At 41.2% G+C, this 21,843-nt stretch overlaps 1 protein-coding gene across 4 annotated transcripts in view; it reads right to left on the bottom strand.

Moving 5' to 3' along the window:
* FAM171A1 (family with sequence similarity 171 member A1) overlaps positions 1-21,843 on the bottom strand; it is an 82,398-nt gene that overhangs the window by 30,239 nt on the left and 30,316 nt on the right. Inside the window, exons 1-3 of one of the 4 annotated variants that reach the window (XM_015853419.2) lie at positions 10,315-10,431; positions 5,733-5,960; positions 1,014-1,106 (exon numbers count right to left, since the gene is read on the bottom strand). In XM_015853419.2, the coding sequence (XP_015708905.1) occupies positions 1,014-1,056 (43 nt within the window). In that variant the 5' untranslated portion in view covers positions 1,057-1,106; positions 5,733-5,960; positions 10,315-10,431. Of the gene's footprint in view, positions 1-1,013; positions 1,107-5,705; positions 5,961-10,314; positions 10,432-21,843 lie in introns of those variants that run through there. The other 3 variants (XM_015853417.2, XM_032443083.1, XM_015853418.2) reach the window with 3 other exon arrangements.

Genomic DNA, 21,843 nt, shown 5'->3' with positions numbered 1-21,843 from the left:
TAATGAAAAGCTTGTTGTGTCTGGATTGCTTCCCCCCATAAAAATAGATACTAGGAAGTCATAATTGTATTATTCTGCCGCAGACATAAAATAAGGTTATATATTAATGAATATATATTAATGAAGGTACTATTACCTTGTTTATTAACTATCTGCAAGAGTTTAACATTACAGTACTCTTAATGCATGTGAATAAGACAGTTTATGCCCAATCAGGAGTGCTCACAGGAAGGATGTCCCTTTGTTTTGTCTCATTAAGGTATCTTCTTTAAAAGTTCTGAACTTTTCTTAACAGACTTACCTCAGCACATCAGCTCAGTTGTGCTAAGGGAGGTTTGGATCCCTGACAGATTAGGTGAACACTCTGCTGATCTACTGTGTAATTCAGAAGTTGCGCTGTGTTCATCTGACTGATACTACAGTTTCCTTTACTTCTGTGTTTGGCCTTATGGAAAGGGAACCCAGATTTTATCGTACTAATACAGTGGGTTTCATTGTAATATGCAGGATTGCAGTCAGTCTGCTAAGGGATTCACAGCAAGTAATTAAGGAAAGCAAGTTAATATATTAGCAATATACATGTGAGGTATTTCCAGTTTATGCCTCTAGCACTCACAGCAGGAGACAAGGAAAATTAACATCAGAGCAAATTCTTAGACACTAAGAACACCAGAAAATGTTTACTGCAAGGATGATTAGATGAAGTTAGATGATCTAACATCTAGTAGATAACAAAGAAATTTAATCTGTAGTTCTCAGATGGCACACTGAAGTTCAAGCCTGTTTATTACCAAGTATCTTGAATTCCCTAGTCACAGCAATTAGGGATGAATTTTGCTATTAATCGATTCAGTAAAACCATCCCAGAGAGGAACATTCCTCAGGGAACTCATAACAATTCCACATAAAATACTAGTCTTACCCACACTATAGTTCTAAAAGTACCAGGTTGGCACCTCTTTTGTTTGAAACATCATTTAAGTTTTAATTACAACTTCAAAAAATCAGCATACCTTGAAATCCTGAGACTATCTGGACTACATCATCATAGACCATTAGAGTAGCTGAGCGTTCAGGAAGAAGGCCAAGACTCAGTGAAGAGAAGACTGTGGAAGAGAAGTGGTTTAAGTGGGATATATCTCACAACAAAACTTGAGAACAACAGAACATACCATTTTATTTTGCAAAAACTGGCAACCCAAACTAAAAACCGTATTATACACGTGAGGAAAATCATGTGAATTTATCAATCTAAATAGTCATGCATGGCAGCTCAAAGAATAGAAGGGTACAGTGGAAAGCACGGTTTCAGGTTGTAGTTCCCAGCTCCACAAAAAGACTTGTCATTACATAAAGATGAGTGAAACTCTAACTGAGTCTGACTGAATTAATTTTGTGGTGAAACTGAATACTTCTTACATAAGAAAAATTTTAATGAAACTTAACTTATAAATACTTTGAGATGCTTACATAAAAACTCATAAGGAAATGCAATATGTAGTGAATAAGTCTGAATAATTGGCTCTAAACTACAACATGTCCATATTGAGTCACTACCTACAGTACAAAACCTCTGCATATAGCAGAATCAGCATCATTCTATCATGTGGCACTAAAACGGACAGTGAAATGGCATTTGCTGCAAGAAATCTGCATGCCATTGGATGCAGACATTCCTTAGAAGGTGGGTGGGTGGGTGGGTGCTGGTGCATTGGGAGGGTATATATGCATACATGCCCAGAGTGAAAATTAGGAAACAAATTCATTCCAAACTTTCCAAACCCAGAAGAACATAATTACACACAGACTTAGCCACTGATTCTGATTCATGCGCCCATAAGAACATGTACCCATAAACACAGTAAGAATTAGAACTCTCTGTGCTTCATGCATGGTTTTCAAAGATAGAAAGAGAGGAGGAAATTAATACAGACTAGTCATGTTTGATACCTGGGCACTATCCCATACTTGCATCTGGGAAGTGCTTGTTCCATGCTGAAGTGACCACAAGCTCATGAAAACATTTCCAGAACTGATGAACAGAAGAACAGCACAAGTTCTTCAGACTGTCATCTGGTCTTAACATTTCCCCTCAGTGAAGATGCCTTTCTTCATACCAGAGACCATGCAGGCAATCACCAATGGTATGAAATTCAGCATGGGTAAATTCCAGGTGCTGCACGGGATGGAGCAATGTTGGACATGGGCAAAAATGGGAGCTGAGTGGTGGGAGAGCAGCTCAGCATGAGCCAGCAGTGTGACCTGGCAGCCAAGGGGCAAATCACATCTTGGGGTGCATTAAACACAGCACAGCCAGCTGGTCAAAAGAGGTGATCCTCCCACTGCATATAGCATTGGTGTGGTCTCATCCTGAATTCTACTTGCAGTATAGACTCCGCAATATAGTATAAAAAGGATGTTAAAGCCCTTAAAAGTGTCCAGAGGAAGGCAACAAAGTGTGTAACAGGGCTGTAAGACATAGGCTGTGAGGAGGGGCTCAGGGCACTAGGGCTGACCAGGCTGAGGTGACCTCATCGCTCTCTGCAGCTCTGGCATAAAGTTGTGCCATAGGAGGCTCACACTGGACACTGGGAAAAAATTTGTCACTGTGAGGATGCTCAAGCACTGGAGCAAACTTCCTAGCATGTGGATGATGCCTCACGCCTGTCAGTATTCAAGAGGCATTCAGACAATGCCCTCATTAATACCTTTTAGTTAGCCCTGAAGTTGCCAGGCAGATGGACCCTGATAGGCATAGGGCTCTTCCACCTGAATTATTCTAGCACAGATGTTAGAAACAAAAGAGACCACACGGTTATTGCAATGACAGCTGAGAATTTCCTTTCAAATGCTCTGCATGTGAAACATCTACACAATGTAAGTAAGGATGCCTAATGTAAGTAGCACCACAGTCACAAGTACAAAATGTGTTTGTCTTTAATAACTTAATTTGTAAGAAGAAAGCTGATATAACTTAGACACCCTGGGGGGCTCAATACAATAAACCACACCAATGCTTTACATTTACACCCCATTATAATGCATAGATAATTCCTAAACTTCCAGTGGGCTTTTTTGCACAATCTTTTTATGCATGACAAAAACAGGAAGTCATCATTTTTAAGGCCATGGTGAATCAATCTCTGGACTTTTCCTATGCTGAACCAAATAAATCAAGCTTGTGTAAATCTTGCCCTGTATGCCATACTTTTCAATCCTTCATCATTCTTGATATACCTCTGCAGTTTTAAACATTCCTCTTGAACTGTGGATCCAGAACTAAATGTATATTTACCAGAGCAGCTGCACCATGAGCAAATGCTGAAATAGTTTGCTCCATCTCCTTAGTCTTTATTTTTCCTTATTTTACAGATTATTCTCTCTTCTTGCAGTGCTACATCAGAAGCTTATTGTCAAACATACATCTACCACATCTTACATGTCTTCTGCACAGCCACCACTTCCCAGATGAGGTCCCTCAGAAACATGGCAAGCATTCTCTGATCCTAGGACCACCTTCCTGCATGGTTTGTGTTGGCTGACACTACCACTAGTTTGAATTGGGATAGCTCAGTAATTTCCCTCTCCCCCAAACATCTGCTTAAATATGAACTAGTAGATTCAGTTTTACTTTCTTTCGAATTATTCATAAAGAAAAATCTACGTGTAGCCAAGAACAGATAGGGGAGCACATCTTCCATCATGAACACTTCAACAACTCAAGTGATGTTATATTAATGAACTGTTAATAAGCGCAGTCATGGCTCTGCTGATAAATAGTTTAATGGAGAAAGAGATCTTAATCTTTTCCTCCTGCCATTTATCATTACATAAATAAATAATCCTCCTGCTTAAGCGGTAAAGAGACAGTAATTATTTTGGTTAATATGAGAAAAGTTTGTTTGCTGAACTACGAGGACAATTCTTGACATTAGGTTCTTAAAGCTACCATGAGATCAGTGGCTACACAGTCTTTTAGCATAAGATCATAATTAATGTATCTTGCCTATGATGGAAGGACTGCGATACCTCAAGAAAGTCCTATTACAGCGCTTTAAACATTACCACACTACAGCTTTCAAAGCGACTCCCACGTGTGGTTATCATTTCCACACTGAGGTGGTGGAAATAAAACCCTATATATTTAATTCACCACAGCATACAGGATGGCACGTGAGCTTAAACCACTGGTGTGGGTGGAATGCAGCTCAGAACGGCATATCTGGTCTGTGGGACGATGACTACAAGTACTGTTTTTTCAGGAAATGAAGATCCTTCTGTGAGTACCCAGGATGTACGCTGCAGAGTCAAGACTTAAATATGCTGACTGTTTCCCATCGCTGAACCCAGACTAAAGCCACCACCACAAACATTTTGCATTTTCAAAACCATGCTATGCCACTTACAAGCATAATAGGGGAGCACTTAAATATAAATAGTGAGTTTATTAAGCACCACAGACATTGAAGCTTTACAGTATAAAAAATAATAGCCTAAATATTTGAGATCTGAACTATTATGTCACATTTCTTTAATAGGGTAATTCAAAGAGCAAACCCATTAAATCAACATGAGAGGTATCAAGTTGTAACTTGTTGTTTCTTTAATCAAAGGAAGGATTAAGTTTAGGGTAGAGAATGGATTCTACTCCCAATTAAATCAATGGCAAATGATCCGCCAATTTCAGTGTGGGAAGATTAAAGGTGAAAGGAATCTATTTTCTGAGCAAAGCTCAGATTTCAGCTGTAGAAATAAAGATTTCGTGGAAACAGTATAAAACTACAGCTCTTTAATCTTCAATGACTTACCAAAACAACACCATGCCTGAATCCCTTCCCTCAAAATCAATTTTTAAGAAAAGCAACAAGCAAAAAAACCATAACCAACAGATTCCAGGCTGTGTTGGAAAGATCTATGGTGTGAGTGGGAAAGATACAAGACAAGGGGCAAGAAAAGGCTATGGCATGCTCTAACCACGTCTGACTGTGTGTTAAGGAGTATGTTAAATACACCAGGAAGCTGCACTTCATCTTACTGAAACATTAAAAAACCACCAAAAAACAAACATTAAGAAAGTTTCTAAATAGAATAAGGTTGGAGTGGATCTCTGGAAGTCACCTGCTTCAACCATGCATGGGGGATGTCCAGTTGAGTCCTGAATATCCTTAAAGATGGACTAAATTTTGAGCCATTTAGACAAAAAATATCATTTAACTATTATTATTATATTTGTCTGCTGATGAAATTAATCATGTTAATTATGTTAGAAAGAATCTTTACATCTGGGTAATATAACTGCAGATATAAACTGTCCTATAGGATATGGCCAAGAGCTGAAAGTCCAGAGCAGTTTTGTAAACTACAGCCTACAGAAAAACAGTTGTTGCTGCATCTTGGGAGATAAAAGAACTGGTACGTCACAGCTGTTGAAACAGAGCACTTAAAAACAGAGTTCCTATAAAGAAAATGATCTGGAGTAGATTTATATGATTTGTGGAGCTGTAAGAGCATCAAGAGTTGTTTGAAAACTGATGTAACAAGGACAGGTAGGAGAGTGGATCTCTGCACAGCCCTGATGCCACAGCTTAGCTGAGGAAAGAACCTTGCATTTCTGCAACTCACAGATACTCTTCCTCCCACCCAGGAATGCAAGCATTACAATACATCATACAAAATTATAACTTCCTTTAGATGCAAAATCTTACCTCAGAACAAAAATAAAGATCTCTTACCAGGCAATCTTACAGGTTTCCATGGTGCAGAATTTGGCACATAGGCATGTTTACTAGCAGTCACTATCAGCTGATTGCCCAATTTATACTGAAACTTGAGGAAGGCAGTGCCATCTGCTCCTGAGGTTCCAGATGCAATGGAGATCTGGTTGGTAAAAATCTCAATGAAGGCTTCTGTTACTGGTTGATGCGTGCTGGCATCACTCACGTGGACTTTCAGGGTTACTTCTGTAATGACAAACAATCATAGTGATCATAATCAGAGCAGCTTCTGCAGGAAGCAAAACTTAGAACATGCCATCACAGCAACACGCACCAAGACATGGAGCTAGATGCTAACATCTAAAACTTTGGTGACAATGTGGCCTCTCTTGCTGGCCTGCAGCTCCCCAATTCAGGCAGCTGCTCTTTAGAGACACTGCAGGCTCTATCGTGACGCTGACCATGTGCTGGGTCTCTGAGAAGCAAAAGAACACACAGAGAATGATGAAGCACTGGAACAGGTTGCCCAAGGAGGCTGTGGATGCTCCATCCCTGGAGGCATTCAAGGCCAGGATGGATGTGGCTCTGGGCAGCCTGGTCTAGTAGTTGGTGACTTTGCACATAACAGGGGGGCTGAAACTAGATTATCATTGTGGTCCTTTTCAACCCAGGCCATTCTGCGATTCTACAATGAGACCATTCGCAGTCACGAGGAGTGAGCAGAGCCCAGGGGAATGTAGCTGTGATACAGAGATTTTGAACATTCCAGCTGGTACTGGGCTTCTCCGCTTACGCCTAACCAGGGCAGTGAAACCCCACACAATCAGGCCCTTATCCTCAAAACAGGGCACAAACAGGTTGGATGCAGAGTGCTAGCAATGGACAAGAGAGAAACACCTCTCCTGCCTCTCTGTTCACTTGCCTTCCTTCTGAAGGGGCAAATACATCACAGCACCGAGTGTCAGAAGTGGCAAGCAGATATCACTAGTGAATTACTCATCCCAATGCACAACTGGAGATTGTAAGTGGTGGAAAAGTGATTGTTAAGCCAGTCAGGAGTACCATACATATTGCTGACATACTGTCAAAAGCCAACACAATGAACTATATTTTACTTGAGTAACGTGTCCTTTTCCCAGAAACTAACTGCTTGTTTAAATGCTTCCAGATGCACAATATTTGTTCACTTTAAGACACTCTTATGATTAAACCATATGTTGTGTCACAAAGCTTTCACTACACAAAGCGAAGTGGCTACTGCAAGACAGTCCTTCAGAAAGGGACCCTCTGTATTGATGATATTTTTCTGTGCCTTCAATGGTTTCTCTATTTTATGCTGTAAGGTAGCAGCTGTTGCCTCTCCAATAGCTATGACTTAAATGCAATGCTGTGTTGAAAAGACCCAGCAACGCTCTAATGGCTTCAACCAAACCACTCCTTGGATTGTCTCTTTTCTCCTAAATGAGTATCTATCTCCTTTCTCTTCTCTCCCACTCTCCCAACACTCCTGACCTTGCATTCACCTTTGGAAACTACCTTGTTCTTTCACAAACCTTACTCCCTCAGCTTACTTCATCTCACAAGGTTGTGCTGCACAATATCTTGTGAAATCCCTCAATTTTTGTGTCATGGAAATGCAGCCACTAACAAGCAACATGTTCACACCCCATGCACATCTCATTTCTTCATGTTCTGCCCAGAAATGAGAGCAGGACTTCATTTTCATATGTATTCAGAAACACGTTAGTTTCTATGGAACAGTATTGTGGATAAAGTTCTATTATACTAATACTGTATATTGGGGTGTAAAGAAATGATTTTCATATAAAACAGCAAGACATCACATCAAGAACAATGAAGAGCTCAACAAAAGCTAGGTTGTGAATTTCAGTAGTGAAATGACACAGCTGAGTAAGCTGAGAAACATAACACAGCAATATAACACTTAAAAAAAGACATGATCTAATACAACCCTTCAAAATATCAGCACCTCTATCCTAAGGGCATTTTAGCTATAAGGATATTGGGTCCTTTAATAAGCAAAGACCTTCTGTCTAAATGCTAGATTACAAAAGTATAAATATCAGGCAGCCCAGAACAAAATCCCCATTAGAGAAATTCATCATCACAGCCCTCGCCTTAGAACTTGGCAATGGATGATGCCAGTTTGGTGGGGATCAGCATGAAATACATTTTAGCTACTAAAGACTCTGGACTTGTTCCCAATTTCGCATTTAGTAGTCAACAACATATACTGAAAAAACAGTGCACATACACTGGTGAATATGTACAGAATGCCCCCTTAGAAAACTTGCTTGATGAGCAAAAACTTGTGGAATTTCATGCATATGAAAGGAAGCCACAATAATAAAAGGAGGAATTCATGTGTATCTACGTATTTATGAATTCTACAAGTATTTACAAACATTAAGACAAAAAGCAATACAAGTTTTTATTTTCAGAACCCGTAGGAACAATACACCTAAAGCCAGATAACTTTAGATCAGTCATAATATTTCCCAGAACAGATGAGGCTAAGAATAATGGGTCATGTATTAAAAGAAAAGCAATGGAGTAAGACAAGCTGAACACCATACATAACCAGTCTCAGTAACACGGAAGCAAGCCTTTCCTTAAACAACCATACATAGCAAGGAGCCATGGAGCTACACTGATAAATAGTAATCAAGGACGAAGATTAGAAATAACTCAAATTTCAAACCTATTTGATTCCCTATAGACAGAATTTTAGTATAGGCACTATAACTAGAATTGATTAAGTGACGAAGAGAGGTAGCCAGCCATGAGTATTTCCAGAAGGAAATTCATTTCTCTTTTATTCTGTAGTTCCTTATATACAGGCTGCAGCCTGAAACCATCCTTTTCTGCTATGGAAAGACAGGAGTTTCCAAAATGCTGTTTCCCAATGACAGTGATGAAGGCTGGAACCCAATATGTCCTGATGTTCTGCTACTAAATCACTGAGGCTATTTCTCCTCTTTTATTTAGATTTTTTTCTTTTTCCTTGACAGAAAATCCTAGCAGCTTGAACAGCCCTGCTTTCTTTCCATGCATTATCTTCACTGACATACACATGAAATGTCCATAATTTGCTTAAATTAAGGTTTTCTCTTACACAGCAGCTTCTTTTCCTTATCTAACGCAGCAGTGAAGTCATGAACACTGAACCTGCGTTATCACTGTGATTCCCACAGCAATAGAATGACCACAAGCTTTAAACCGAAACTGCCAAAGAAAACTCTAAAACATTCACAGTGATAAGAATGATCTATAAAGATTACCATGAAAACAAACCTCTGCAGTAAATTTCAGAAGTGTGATGAAGAAAGTCCTGGAAATAGGAGGCATATGGCCAGTGCTGGTGCTTCTTTTCTATGCAGCCAAGAAGAGCTGGCTGAGGTAACAGATTCCAGACTGGTGAATTCAAAACTGTGACCACTCTCATGCCCCAGACATGCCAGCCACATTCACAACAGGCTATGCCTGAGCTGATAACTAATTCACCTGGATCCTGACCACTATGGTGTGAATGGGACTCTTTTGGACCTGAGCTGTCATGCCTGTGGTGTCCTATTGGCTCCCGGTACCACTTGGGTATGCACAGGCAGAGCCAGCAGTCATCTGCCACCACCAGCACACACACCCTGCCGCTGCATTCTTACAGCAGTGTTTCCTGTCCAACACAAGAGCTGGTTGTGCTTGCTGCTCATTTCCACTAGTGAACATACCCTGTTTGAATGAGCAAAAAGAACGTGTGCACTGCAGGCAGAAATGGGCCACCTACAGCCATTAAATAAATCGAGCGACCTGGAAAACCATGCAACTCTTATCTTTGAGAATTTCTAAACAAAGTGGGAAAAGCAGATAAGGGGGAATATAGCAAATACAGGGTTAAATCCCATGAAGATCAAGGCTGCTGTTTGTATATGGCCAAGCAAGTAACTCTAGCCTAAACTTCTTGAATTTCTTTGTCTTCCCTCAGCAATCACATTCTATTTGTTTTTCAAATGAGAGCAAACCAAAACTACCAGTTATAAAGAAAACAGCTGCTTAAGTGTAACTCTGTTTTCCTAGTACTAAATTTATCGTCAGCTATATAAAGAAAACCAGCATCTCCAAGGTTATCATTTGGGAAAGTGAAATAAAAGACAAAAAAACGCCTTCCATGTTAGCACTGAAATGCAGAATCCCATCTGTCCACTTAATCTGATTTCTGAGATTTAACTAAGTCTAAACTTTCCCTGAGCAATCCCTCCTGTGCCATCTGCTTTATGAACCACGCCACCTCCCCTGAAACACAAGTAACCTTACGGTAACTGCTCCCACAACCAAAACCCCACTTCTTGGATTCCCAGCCCCTCTTTACACCGCTGTGAACACAGTTGGGGAAAACTTACTTAAGAACCAATATCGAAACACTGAAAAGTGAAAAAAACCCACACTGCTTTTCCTTGTTGCTTTTCAAATAAGCCGGTAACATTCTACAGGAAGAAAAACTTCCAGTGATGGCACACTGTCAAAACTCGAACACTGAAACAAACAGAACAAGTGATGACAATGACTGAGAATCAAAGATTACCATCTTATTTAGGTCCCAATCTCGCAATCTGGTTTCTGCGCACACGCTCCTCTGCCAGGCAGACTCCCTCTGATGTCTGCTGGACAGATGATCTCTCTTTTGGGAACAGGCTGAAATAGGCGGCCGTTAGCACTTATCTTTTCCTCTGGAGGTCCCCTATCCATGGACAATGTCAGGATATTACCAAAGAAAAATATTTAAGTTATCTAGTTTTGATTAGAGAAAGAAAACTTCCTGCTCACTTTAAAAAAAACCACAATAACACAAAAAACAACACTATGAGCTTCATTTTAAATTGTGTTTGCCTCACAGTTGGAGCTTGTTGGCAGCCTGCCTGGTTTTGAATCCTACACGCCGAATGGATAAGCCTTTCTGCCTCTTAACCTCTTGCCCATGTGCAAGGTCAGCCCCTCAGCTGAACAATAGGATTTTAATTTATCTAAAGGAAACCGTTTTCCTAGAAAAAGAAGCATTCACATCCCCCAGCCACAGATGCCAACTCAAATGTTTACATATCTTTTTAATGTATTTTATCAAGAAGTCTCTACTGAAAAATGAACATCAGAAAGTAAAGTGCGTTCACATGAGAAAAAAAAGATGTGTGTGTAACATCACTCCAGAAACAGAGACAGGGGTCTTAACTGACGTGGTCCCCCTGGAAGCAACATCAAGTAGAAAGATTTCCACTTCCCTCTGTCCACAGCACTGGTCTAGTAAGGACCACCTGACAGGGCTCTGATCTTAGGTCCTAACTTTACTGATCTAGGAACCAGAGGAGTTCAGAGATGAGCTATGTAAAAATCCAGAAGAGGGGAAAGCAGTTTTGAGACTGGCTGTCTGAAGAACTCAGCCTCTTCATGCACTGTGAGAGAAGGCTGGATCACTGAGCACAACAGGGGAACTACAGGAAATGACAGCCAAGGAACTTCCAGACTGAGATGCTGTATGACCCAGAAGCTGTACACTGAGTGTAAGCAAAATTCAAGCATAACTGCCTAGTGGGAAGAAAATTTGACAAGAGAACAGTTTATGAGATGGCAGATTCACCAGTGCTGAAAGACGATGGGAAGATTAATTTTCTTCTTCAAAAAACAAAACTTAGTTATAGATGTTTAAGAGTTGTAACTGATGTTTAACTCTAGAATTAATCAAACTAATGTTTAGTTCCATATTGTTCATGAAGCGAGACCAAAAGCCTGTTTATGGTGACTCTTTTTAGCACCTCAATCTGAATTTAATAAATATTGTTCAGCTTTACAGGTCATGAGAAAGACTATCAGTACAGACCTCTGCAAGCTCGGAGCACTTGTACTGCAATATTTAATCACAGCTATCACACCTCAAAAGGAAGATTTTTTTCCCCCCAGATACACAACTAACTGACCATATTTTTTTCCCCTTCCATTGCTCTTCAGAAACAGTAGAGATCTGCTGTACCGAGAGCTGCAGAGCCCATTCTCACAGCTGGAGCAGACATCCATTATCCATGATGCCCAACAGACACACCTTGCTCGCCCCATCTCAGCAGACAATCAACCAGGAGCTGGGGTGCCCACCTGCCTGCAGGTCTCACTTGAGGCCTTCCTGCCCTCCTAAGCAGCACAGGTTGATTCATCTGCATTTTCATCTAACATTCCGTGCCACTACAAGCGCCTCGGGCATTGCTGGCAATGCTGCTTATTTCATAATGCACAGGAATTTAATTTCCAGAGGACTGAAATGGTTTACCCTAATTAAAATAACTGAACGTGATACTCAATATTCAAATAAAGCACAGTAGTGTGATATGAAGGTCAAGCAGGTGCTCTACTGTCTCTTCACGTTTTCAAATCTATTAAACAAAGCATTCAAAAATTAGAATTGATAAATACAGTAGTTTTGCTCAAAATACATTATCTACCAATGCTAATGCACACATTTACATAGGACAGCCACAAAAGGAACTCTGCTATAAAAACTAGAGCACTTTACACCACTTCCCATGACAACCAGGCTGCTACACAACCACGTATTTAAGGGGGAGGGAGGGGCAGCCAAAGGATAATAAAATAAAGACATTCATCACACGAGCATCCAGCATTTGAAAGAGGATTTGCATATCCTGACCTGTTAGAACCGAGAGTATCACCACCAAAATTAATTTATTGGCAAAAAAAAATCAGAACAAAAGTAGGAATTTGCTTTAATTAAAAAAGAAAAAGTGAGGGTTATACGCATAATGCCCAGATGAGACTCCGATACCCTATTGTTAAGTGATTAAAAAAAGCATTTATAATGAACTCGAAACTCACACGGCTATGAAACTCATGAATAGCAATAGTTGCATTAACAGGTCTGCCTTTGATCTCTACAGGAACTGTGCATGACACAAACTAATTTCATTTCCAAACCCTGCACTTCAGACATGGAATTATATAAAGATACTGTCATGCAGCGCAGATGGAAGTTGAGTTTCAAAGCTTTATCTTGCCACACGCATAATGCATTCTTTACAAGACCTGAAAAAGTAATCCCAGCATAAAGACCTCTCTTTTTTTCCTAATAGAGCGCTTTGAAACTCTGTTTGGAGATCAACATGGAATGAAAAGTTCACGCACTGATATTTTTCATTTGCTCAGCATTAGAATTCTCCCCTGATTCAAAGAAGCCTGCAGCCGATTTTGCAACATCAGCTCTGAGACACTATGAGGATAACAACACGTTGAGCTCAACTGCTGCACAGCTCCCAGGGCTTTTAAGCCACAGTTCTACCTACTGTATCATCAGCAGTTTGGGGAGGGGGCCTGAAAGGGCAGGCTGTGCTGAATGGATGCGTTATGTCTTCTTGGAACGGCTTCTTCCTAATTCTATAAATAACAGCTGATGAAAACAATTTAAAGCAGATGTATTTCTTGTTTAATTAAACCTGCGTATGTGTAATGGGGCAGGGAGAGGACAAGAGCTTTTTTATTTCCAATCTTAGACTTAATCTACTCATTTCTTAAACTTGTGAATGCAAAGCTAGATGTCATTTTGGAAGAGCGTATTTTCAGCTTTTTGCTGGTTAGTTTTTAACAAAGCATCACCAGCTCTGAGAAACCCAGCTGAAGGGACTCTGCCTACCAGCAGAGTAAGCTGCATTCCAGTTCCATCAGAGCACTCCACTGATGTCAGCTAATAAACGTACAGCGGCAAATTCCTGCGTTAAAATTTTATTACAGTTTTATCTAGGCACTTGCACGTTCTCTTTTTTTCAGGTAACTAAACAGTCAATTTATATGCGCTTCACTCCTTGAAGAGGTTATCCCCAGCTGGCACAGGCAGATGAAACAGAGGTGAAACCACACATGCTAACAACCTATTGCTCCAGCATAGCTGCTCTGAGCCCAAAGAGTCTACAGAGCAAACTCTTCTGCCTCCACGGTGTGCTCTTCCTCTTTCTATTGTGCTGCCCTGCTGTCCCTTGAATCTGTCACTGTGCCAATCTCATTTGCTAACCCAGCGCAGCACCAGCCTAACAAAATGAACTGCTCACTGCCAGGTTATCAAACCAAACTGCTGAAGTAAAGCGTCTACAAGTGCCAAAGTCAACAGACCGGGCAGATGCGGGGGTGGAAAGGCACCAGGTCTCCTGGCCAAGTGTAACAGTGGGGCAGAAAGGAAGGGGACCACCCCTCCTGGCTCCTCCATAATGAGGTCACCTCAGCCATATCACCAACTGTACTTCCAGAGCCCTCCTCAAACTGCACCTACACAGACACTTTGGAAGGACACCTGTCATCGTGCTTATCTTCACACCCCTTGCGTGAATATTTGGCATCAACAATTTCAGCAAATCTGTACCTGAATTAACCTTAGATAATCGACCGTTTCTCACTTCAAGACTAAGGTACCTGTAGTACAGCAGTAACTCCAGGCCCCCATCAGAACACAGTGCCCATGACAGTGACAGGAAAGGGCTTGAAATGGAGCAGTGAAGCTCTTCCCATGGGCTCTGTGCAAGACTTACAACCTCTCCTGAACACCCTAAAGCCTCTACAGCCACAGTTGGCTTTTGGGGGAAGGAAGTTGCTGGTGAGTCCTTCTAGCCCCCAGAAGTACGCCTGAGCTCTATGTCCATTTGCCAGTTGCCGCAGCTTATTTTGGTTTTCTTCTCACAACGGCTTTTGTGTCTTCCAAACATATTTACGATAACTCCAAGTTCTTGAGATTTTTCTGATCCACACAAAGTTCACGTGTCTTCACTTGGGACAATCCAAAAAATTAACTTGTGACCCAGGTCTTTTAGGTAGTTAAGAATGACTTTTCTTCTCATAAAGAATGATTAGACACTGGAAAAGGTTTCCCAGAGAAAAGGTGGAGTCACCATCCCTGGAAGCATTTAAGGAAAGGCAGATGTAGTAGTTAGGGACATGGTTTAATGGTGCAGTATTGATGGTAGGTGGTTGGATGATCTTGTCCACTTCAACGATTCTATGATTCTACATCATCAAATAAAACAAGACCCCTACAGTTCCCTTCCTCCTAATACCATAAAGTCCCCTCAGCTGGACACACAGTCATTTGTCATTGCCTTTTGTTTACTCCTTCATCCAATCTCAATCGTGCAGAAGAAATCTCCCTATCCAAGTCAATAAATTTTTCAATTAACGTTTCTGAACTGAGCTGCTGTACTGTCTATATTTTAGCTGTGATGGCTGCATATATATAGACAGAACGCAACAACTGACTCAGCAACCAAACCTCATTTCAGTTCAAATTACTGTAATATTGATCTCAATTCTTGGCAGGGGATTAATTTTATGGCTGTTACTATTTCATGAGAGGAAAAATTACTAATCAGACTAAAATTGTGAATTTTTAAAAATTACTTTCCATTCCCCTATGCCTGAAGTCAATTATGTAAATCAGCAGTTATTGGCTCTTCTGTAAGCTCATGATCTAAGTACAGGCACAGTTACACTTGCAACACTCATTTTCTTTCCAAGCCTCTTTTGTATGGAAAACACAAAGCAAAACCAGACAAGAGTTTGATATGCATTCTTACATAGCTTTCTGTAACCAAAAAGACCACTAGGAGCATACCCCTGTCTTTCTTGCTCACCTTGGAACACTGCAGTGCTCATAAGTGTCCCGCAACTACAACTATATCTGGGAAACAAGAGTCTGACAGGCTGGGGGTGCACAATCCAGGCTTTGGGGAAGCAACTAGGAATAACAAAGTCCTCTGTGGTGTGGAACTGTCTGCCTGCAATGGGCCTGAAGGGGCTGGTATTCCCCTGAAAGCTCTTGGTGTTCACAAACCAAAATACTGAAAAACAATGAACCACAACATAAGTAACTGATCAAACAAATCTATGAATACCAATTTCTCTTGAGAGATAATCTCAACACAAAACACCATTGTGACCATTATGCACATACAACAGAATAAGGCTTAAGAGGAGATGGGCAATGATGATGCACTCATGAAGCTCAGGGAATAACTCAGGGTGTGCCTGACCACAGCTGCTGCAAACAAAGCTGACTATGTCAACATAAAGGGACCAGAGGGTGGCCTTTGTTTCAGATAAACAGCTGCGTCAGTGGAGTGGATCGACTGACTACATTACAGTTGAGTAGATGAAATGTTTCTTCTTGAGTTCATTTAAAAGTGTACAACGTCTGTCACAGTTGGCCAGTCCAATGTATAAATACTGAAGAACTAACAAAAGAAAGCTGATGAGAGCACTGACCTTGAGCTGGTTTTAACCCATGTTTTCCTCTTCAGAGAATGGGGACACCCAGCATCGTGCCAGGATGCACAGAGACCACTACCTGGGGTCACACTGGGTTAGTGACTGACCTATCTACTGCCACTGCTGTATTTTATTTGCTACCAGTAGCTTACAATTGTATTGTGATTACGGCATATTTTCTATCACTGCTATTTCAAGAATTCCAAATAGCCATAAATATCTCCAGATAAATACACGCATTATGAAACATCAAGCCCTCTCCAGGTGGAGTATCTAAAAGAACCTGGTCAGAGGACAGGAGTCTGATGAATGCTTGGACTATGTGCTAGTTCATCCACTTCGGCAAGAGGAAGGGGTTACTGCTCATACTTCAGCATAAACCCGCTTCAGATATTTATAGCTGTAAACATCGCTCTGCTTAAGCTCTCTCCCACAACACAGATTCCCTCAGATTCCTTCACTTTGTATCTTCTGCTTCCTGTGGTCGTGCTGCAAAACACACATCTGTTTAAAAGTAACACTATCACTATAGGCTGCTGGCATTTGCAGTTTGACAAATACATTCACTTTCCCATTAACAAACAGATATGTGAAACTGAAAACATTCCAGTGGCTCTCTGCTTCCTTGGCACAGACATCAACATGAATGTTTTGTAGGCCATTTAGGCTATGCATTAAGCCAGCATTTTAAAGTATTATGCTGGTTTAAACAAGCAGCTGTATAGTAGGAAAGAGTTCTTCTGTGTACAAGCAATATTTAAAGGGGAAGCAGAAGGAAAGAATTTCTAAACAGCCAAATAATGTGACATTAACTGGCATACAGAAGTTCCATTAACAGGATATACTGGAGGAACTAATAAGCAAGTGAAAGAATACAAACAAAAGAGCAATAACTGACTTCTGAAAGGGCAAAACACGTTTTATTATGTTGTACCTAAGATGAAAATAAAGCTTTGTGTCATCCACAAACCTGCTGAGAGTGCACTTGACCCCACTGTCAATGTCACTGATGAAGATGTTAAAGAGCACAGGTCTCACTCAGTAATGATCCCAGGGGACACCACTCATCACTGATCTCCATCCAGACACGGAGCCATTGACCACCACTCTCTCTGTATGGTCTCATAACCAGTTCCTCATCCATCAAACAGTCCACCTGTTAAATACACATCTTTCCAATTTGGAGAGATGGACATTATGCGGGACCATGTCAAAGGCCTTACTGAAGTCCAGACATTATATCAGTGGCTCTTCCCTTGTCCACTGATGCAGTTACACCATCATAAAAAGCCACAAGGTTGGTCAGGCAGGACCTGCCCTTTGTGAAGCCATGCTGGTTATCCTGTATCTCCTTCCTCTCTTCCGTGTGCCTTAGCATAGCTTCCAGGAGGATCTGCTCCATGATCTTCCCCTGCATAGAGATGACAGGTTCTCGAAGCTAAGGAAATATGTATTTCACACAGTGATAGAGTCAGTGGATTTTTTTTCCTCTTTTTCAGCTAATCCTGTTCTCACACTTATAAAGGAACTGCTAAGAAAAATAAGCGTGCAACAGTTATCCATTATTTTAAGAGAGCCAGTACATTTAGACATAAAAATAAACAACAGTGAGGACTAGAGGAGTGTTAACCACTTTATATATATGGAAAATATACATGCAGAGTCCCCATCTTTCCTTCCGAAATGTAACAGCTTTAAGAAATCTGCTAATGTAATTTTTAAGCAATAAATTCATTATAATTTCAAACTACATATTACTTAATTTGACATCTCCTTCCCTGAACTACAGTGTTTTATTTTAAAGTTCAGTTAATTTCTACATGTGCCGGGATTTGGAGAACTAACATTCCACAGTACAAAAATAAGGTATGTTTCTGTTTTGCTGAACATATGTTCTACATCAAAATTACTCCTCCTTCCCCCTCTCCCCCCTTCACACTCGGCCCTGGGAAAAGCACTGCACACACAACCAGTGCACGTGTGCACATACACATACACATACACCCCCAAAGCACATAACTTCACAGGAAAGCTGATGTATTTATTTCAGCAACTGCTCTAATAACCCCAGTGGCCAGTTGCTCTCGAGGTTACAACATTACTTAAGGGAGCAGTAAAACACCAGGGGATTGCTATCATTGTTCAAAGCCAGACAGAATTCCCGGGCAGCCTCACACTACTGTACCAGCACTACAGGATTTCCAGCCATCAGCTGGCAGAGCACAACATGCTGCATTTTAAAGGACTTAAAAGGGAAAGATGTTAGGAAACCTAGCAACATTCATCCTGAGGGTTGCTGCCAGGATGCCACCAACCATCTGAGCTGCCTCAGATGTTACACAGACAGGACTTGGTGTCCATGGCTCTAGCTAGTAACCTGGCATTGCAGAAGGGTGAAACAGCGGCACTGCTTCTACCAAGGTGCAACAAAACTGCACAGGCACACAAACATTCCCTTTCACAGGTGTGAGTGGATACATCAAAGACAAAATAACTAAAAACCTATTTCAAATTGCCTTAAATGGCAACACAAAACAGCACATCTACAGACATGTTTTTCCCGGAAAGGGCTGGGTTATGCTACCAGTGAGATGCTCAGTGTGAGCATGAGGGACTTCCAACCTTGGACCCTTCAATCATTTGGCCCATTTGCGTGAGCAGTTAAATAAAGGCCGGTAAATAACAATCATCAATAGCTAATTTTATTGAAGAAAATCGTTGATACCTGAGCTTAAGTTCAAGTTTCTGGCAATTAATACAAAAATTTGGTAGATTTTTATTCTTGTGGTTATGTCCATATGGACCACAAAATCCCTAAGATCGTAAGTAGCATCTAATTTGCAAGATAACACTCAGCTAAGTATAGACACTGTTGCTATACCCATTTAAAACACGGCAAATCTTATGTTACCTGCAGTACCAAAGCCAAGCAAAATACATCTTGTATTTTTTATGGGTATGCTTTTATATAAAACACTGCTGTCTCCTTTGGAGGCTGGTTTTGAAATTCATTTTTGTAGCTGTCATGTTCAGACTGCAGTGAGGGGGTGGAATTTCTTTAAGTCTCTTTTCAACCAGGCATCTCAGTGAACACACTTTGTAGAGCCAACCCCCAATTCCTTTGCAAGAAAGGACTTATACAAAATCATACAAGTACCTGCAGAGCATAGAGGGTGAGATTTCATGATTCGCTTCTTAGGGATGCAGTGCTAAACTTGCAATTGGAACAGATGGCTTTGCAGGCCATAAGCTATTTCTGTACCATGTCTATACTTTTCCGTAAATTAGAGGGGTTTCCTGGCAGAATTCCCTGGGGACTGTCTCCTGTATCACCCATAACACCACCTACACTGAAGACAGTGGCTCTGGCCTTGACATTATCCCATTTCTGCTGCCCAGGCTTTGCTGAAGAACACAGGTAGAGGGTGTGCAAGAGGCAGATGCCCTCTAGCAGATGGGCCTGCTGCAGGGAATCTTCTCCAACCCAGGCTCCTGGCACAGGGCAAGAAGCTGGGCCCTCACCCAGGCAGGGATCATGGCCTGGGTTATTCTTCACTCTTGTGCTGTGGTCTCACCTGGCTTAAAGCTGTTAAAACCAATTACAGCAAACACATTTAAACAGCAGTTCTGCTACAGTTAAAAAATGGAGACGTTTCATATTTGTCTCCCTCAGCAATAGCTTGAGACAACCCTTCCCAAATTTCCCACGAGGTTTTGTCAAATAGGAGGGAAAAAACAAGTTTCAGAAGATCATCATATAAAGAGCACAGACATTTCAATTTATATACATATATTTAAGACCTTTCAGTTTTTTACAGCTTCTTTGCTACCTTGCTTCCAAAGAGCCCTATTGAAAATATACATCCTTTTTAGATCGCTTCTTTCAGTGGCAGCTCAGTTCTATGGTTATCAAACATTCTCCCAAATGAATAAAAGCCAAAGTTACAAGCAGCCCACAGAATCACACAGCGCAGTATTCTGAATATTGGGGAAGTGCTGTGACTGCAAAGTTCAGAGCAGTGGGGAGGGCACCTGGTACACCAGTGCTGAGCCCCAAGTCCTGGAGCTCCTACGTCTAGGGTGAGGAAACACAGGATCTATTAGACTCACAACAAAAGCAGCATCTTCCTCTCATTTTGTGTAGGCAGCCCTAATTACCCTTGCATATCATTCATTTGCAACAGTTAACAGATGGGTAACTTGACCTACTCTCTTTGAAGGAAAGCAATCCAAGTCCACCCATGGACCTGGTTAGATTTCAAGGCAGCGCTGTTCAGGCTTTGTGCCAGGCCCAGAAACTACAAATTAAACTGGGAATTACACACATGACATCTGAAAAAGAGCAAGTCTTAAAAAGGTAAGCCATGAAGCTTATCATTACTAGAGTTGTTTTATATAGTTTAATAGGATCCTTGAAAGCAGAAAGAATGAAAACGATTACCAAATGATAACTGAAATCTACCATAATGACAACTGGATTGCTCTTGGCTTGGGATTCTTAAGAAGTAAATATAAACTGTACTTTGGAAGAGGAGCTCCAAACTGGAAAGAACAGTACAATATCAGAGAGTGAAAACACTACATAGGCATGGCAGCATTCAGCTTTCACATAAGTTATAAGCCAAATTAAAGCCTACGAATCAATTTATTCTAGCAGGTTGGTAGCTTGCAGAGGATCTTACAATGTTTAGCAGTCACTAGGACTTTAAACTCCTATTAGATGAAAACATGACTGAAAGTCTCCTTGTGAACTGAAAGGCCTCTGGGCAGAGTTGGGGGTACAGAGCTGAGGTGGAGATATGTGAAAATATTAAGGAATAAAGTAATACTCTGCCTTCCCCCTTCTCACCAGTCAAGAAAGGCTGTAAGAGACGCACATGCTTCCCTGCCTACGCACAGCAATACAAGGCTGCTTAGGGGCTGCGGGAACATTACAGCCTCTCCTCCCACCCCCAGAGGCCCAGGGTGACTCACAGAAGCATTGACTCCAGCTCACGAAGGCACCAAAAGCAGCAGCAGGGTACTGGCGTGGGGGCAGGAATATGAACACAACCCAAGCTCCGCAGCATCGTAACCTCCAGTCTTCTGCTGCAGGATCTACAGAAACTCCCTGGCTCTTAGATCTGGACGCTGCGACAGATCCCAGTCCCATAGTGGGAGGAGACCCTGCATCATGCCTCTGAACCCTGCAGCTTGCCTCCCACATGATCATATTTTGCGATAACTGTCACCTGTCTGGATCGTGCTCCAGCCAACTGAATGCCAGGCACCTCTTTCTCTGAAGTTTTGGTATAGCTTGTGTGACAGCACTCAGCATTGGGGCATCTGCTGCAGATTGCAAACAAGTTCCTATGAGAAAGACATCTAACATTAACATGGCTCTTGCAAACACCGGAGAAAGCCATGTGTTCTGCAGTTAAGTGCTAAAAGATGATTTCAACATTGCTTTCTGCAGAAAATAAATAAGCAAGCGGAACAGTGGCAGAGGAAATCCATACAACTTTGAATCACATTAGTATTCGGATATGAAGCAAAACCTTAAGTGAAACCGAGTAAAAAAATTAACACACTTAAATACACAACACCTATGTCATAACTGCTCTGTCCTTTAGTTTAAAAACTTTCATGTTTTTATAATGATAAATGACTACAGATTACAAATTTGTTAGCACTGATTTCTTCATCGGCCATTAAATACTTGCTTTTACACTGACTTATTTTGCTGAAGAGCTTTATTTGAAGTGCTTACAGCCGCTGCAGAGGCTGCTGGACACTGTCAACTCCAGGTTCAGCTACTTCCAGACCTGCAAGC

The sequence above is a fragment of the Coturnix japonica genome, chromosome 2 (genome assembly GCF_001577835.2).
Source record: "Coturnix japonica isolate 7356 chromosome 2, Coturnix japonica 2.1, whole genome shotgun sequence".
NCBI lineage: Eukaryota > Metazoa > Chordata > Aves > Galliformes > Phasianidae > Coturnix > Coturnix japonica.
This window is presented reverse-complemented; position numbering and strand designations above follow the sequence as displayed.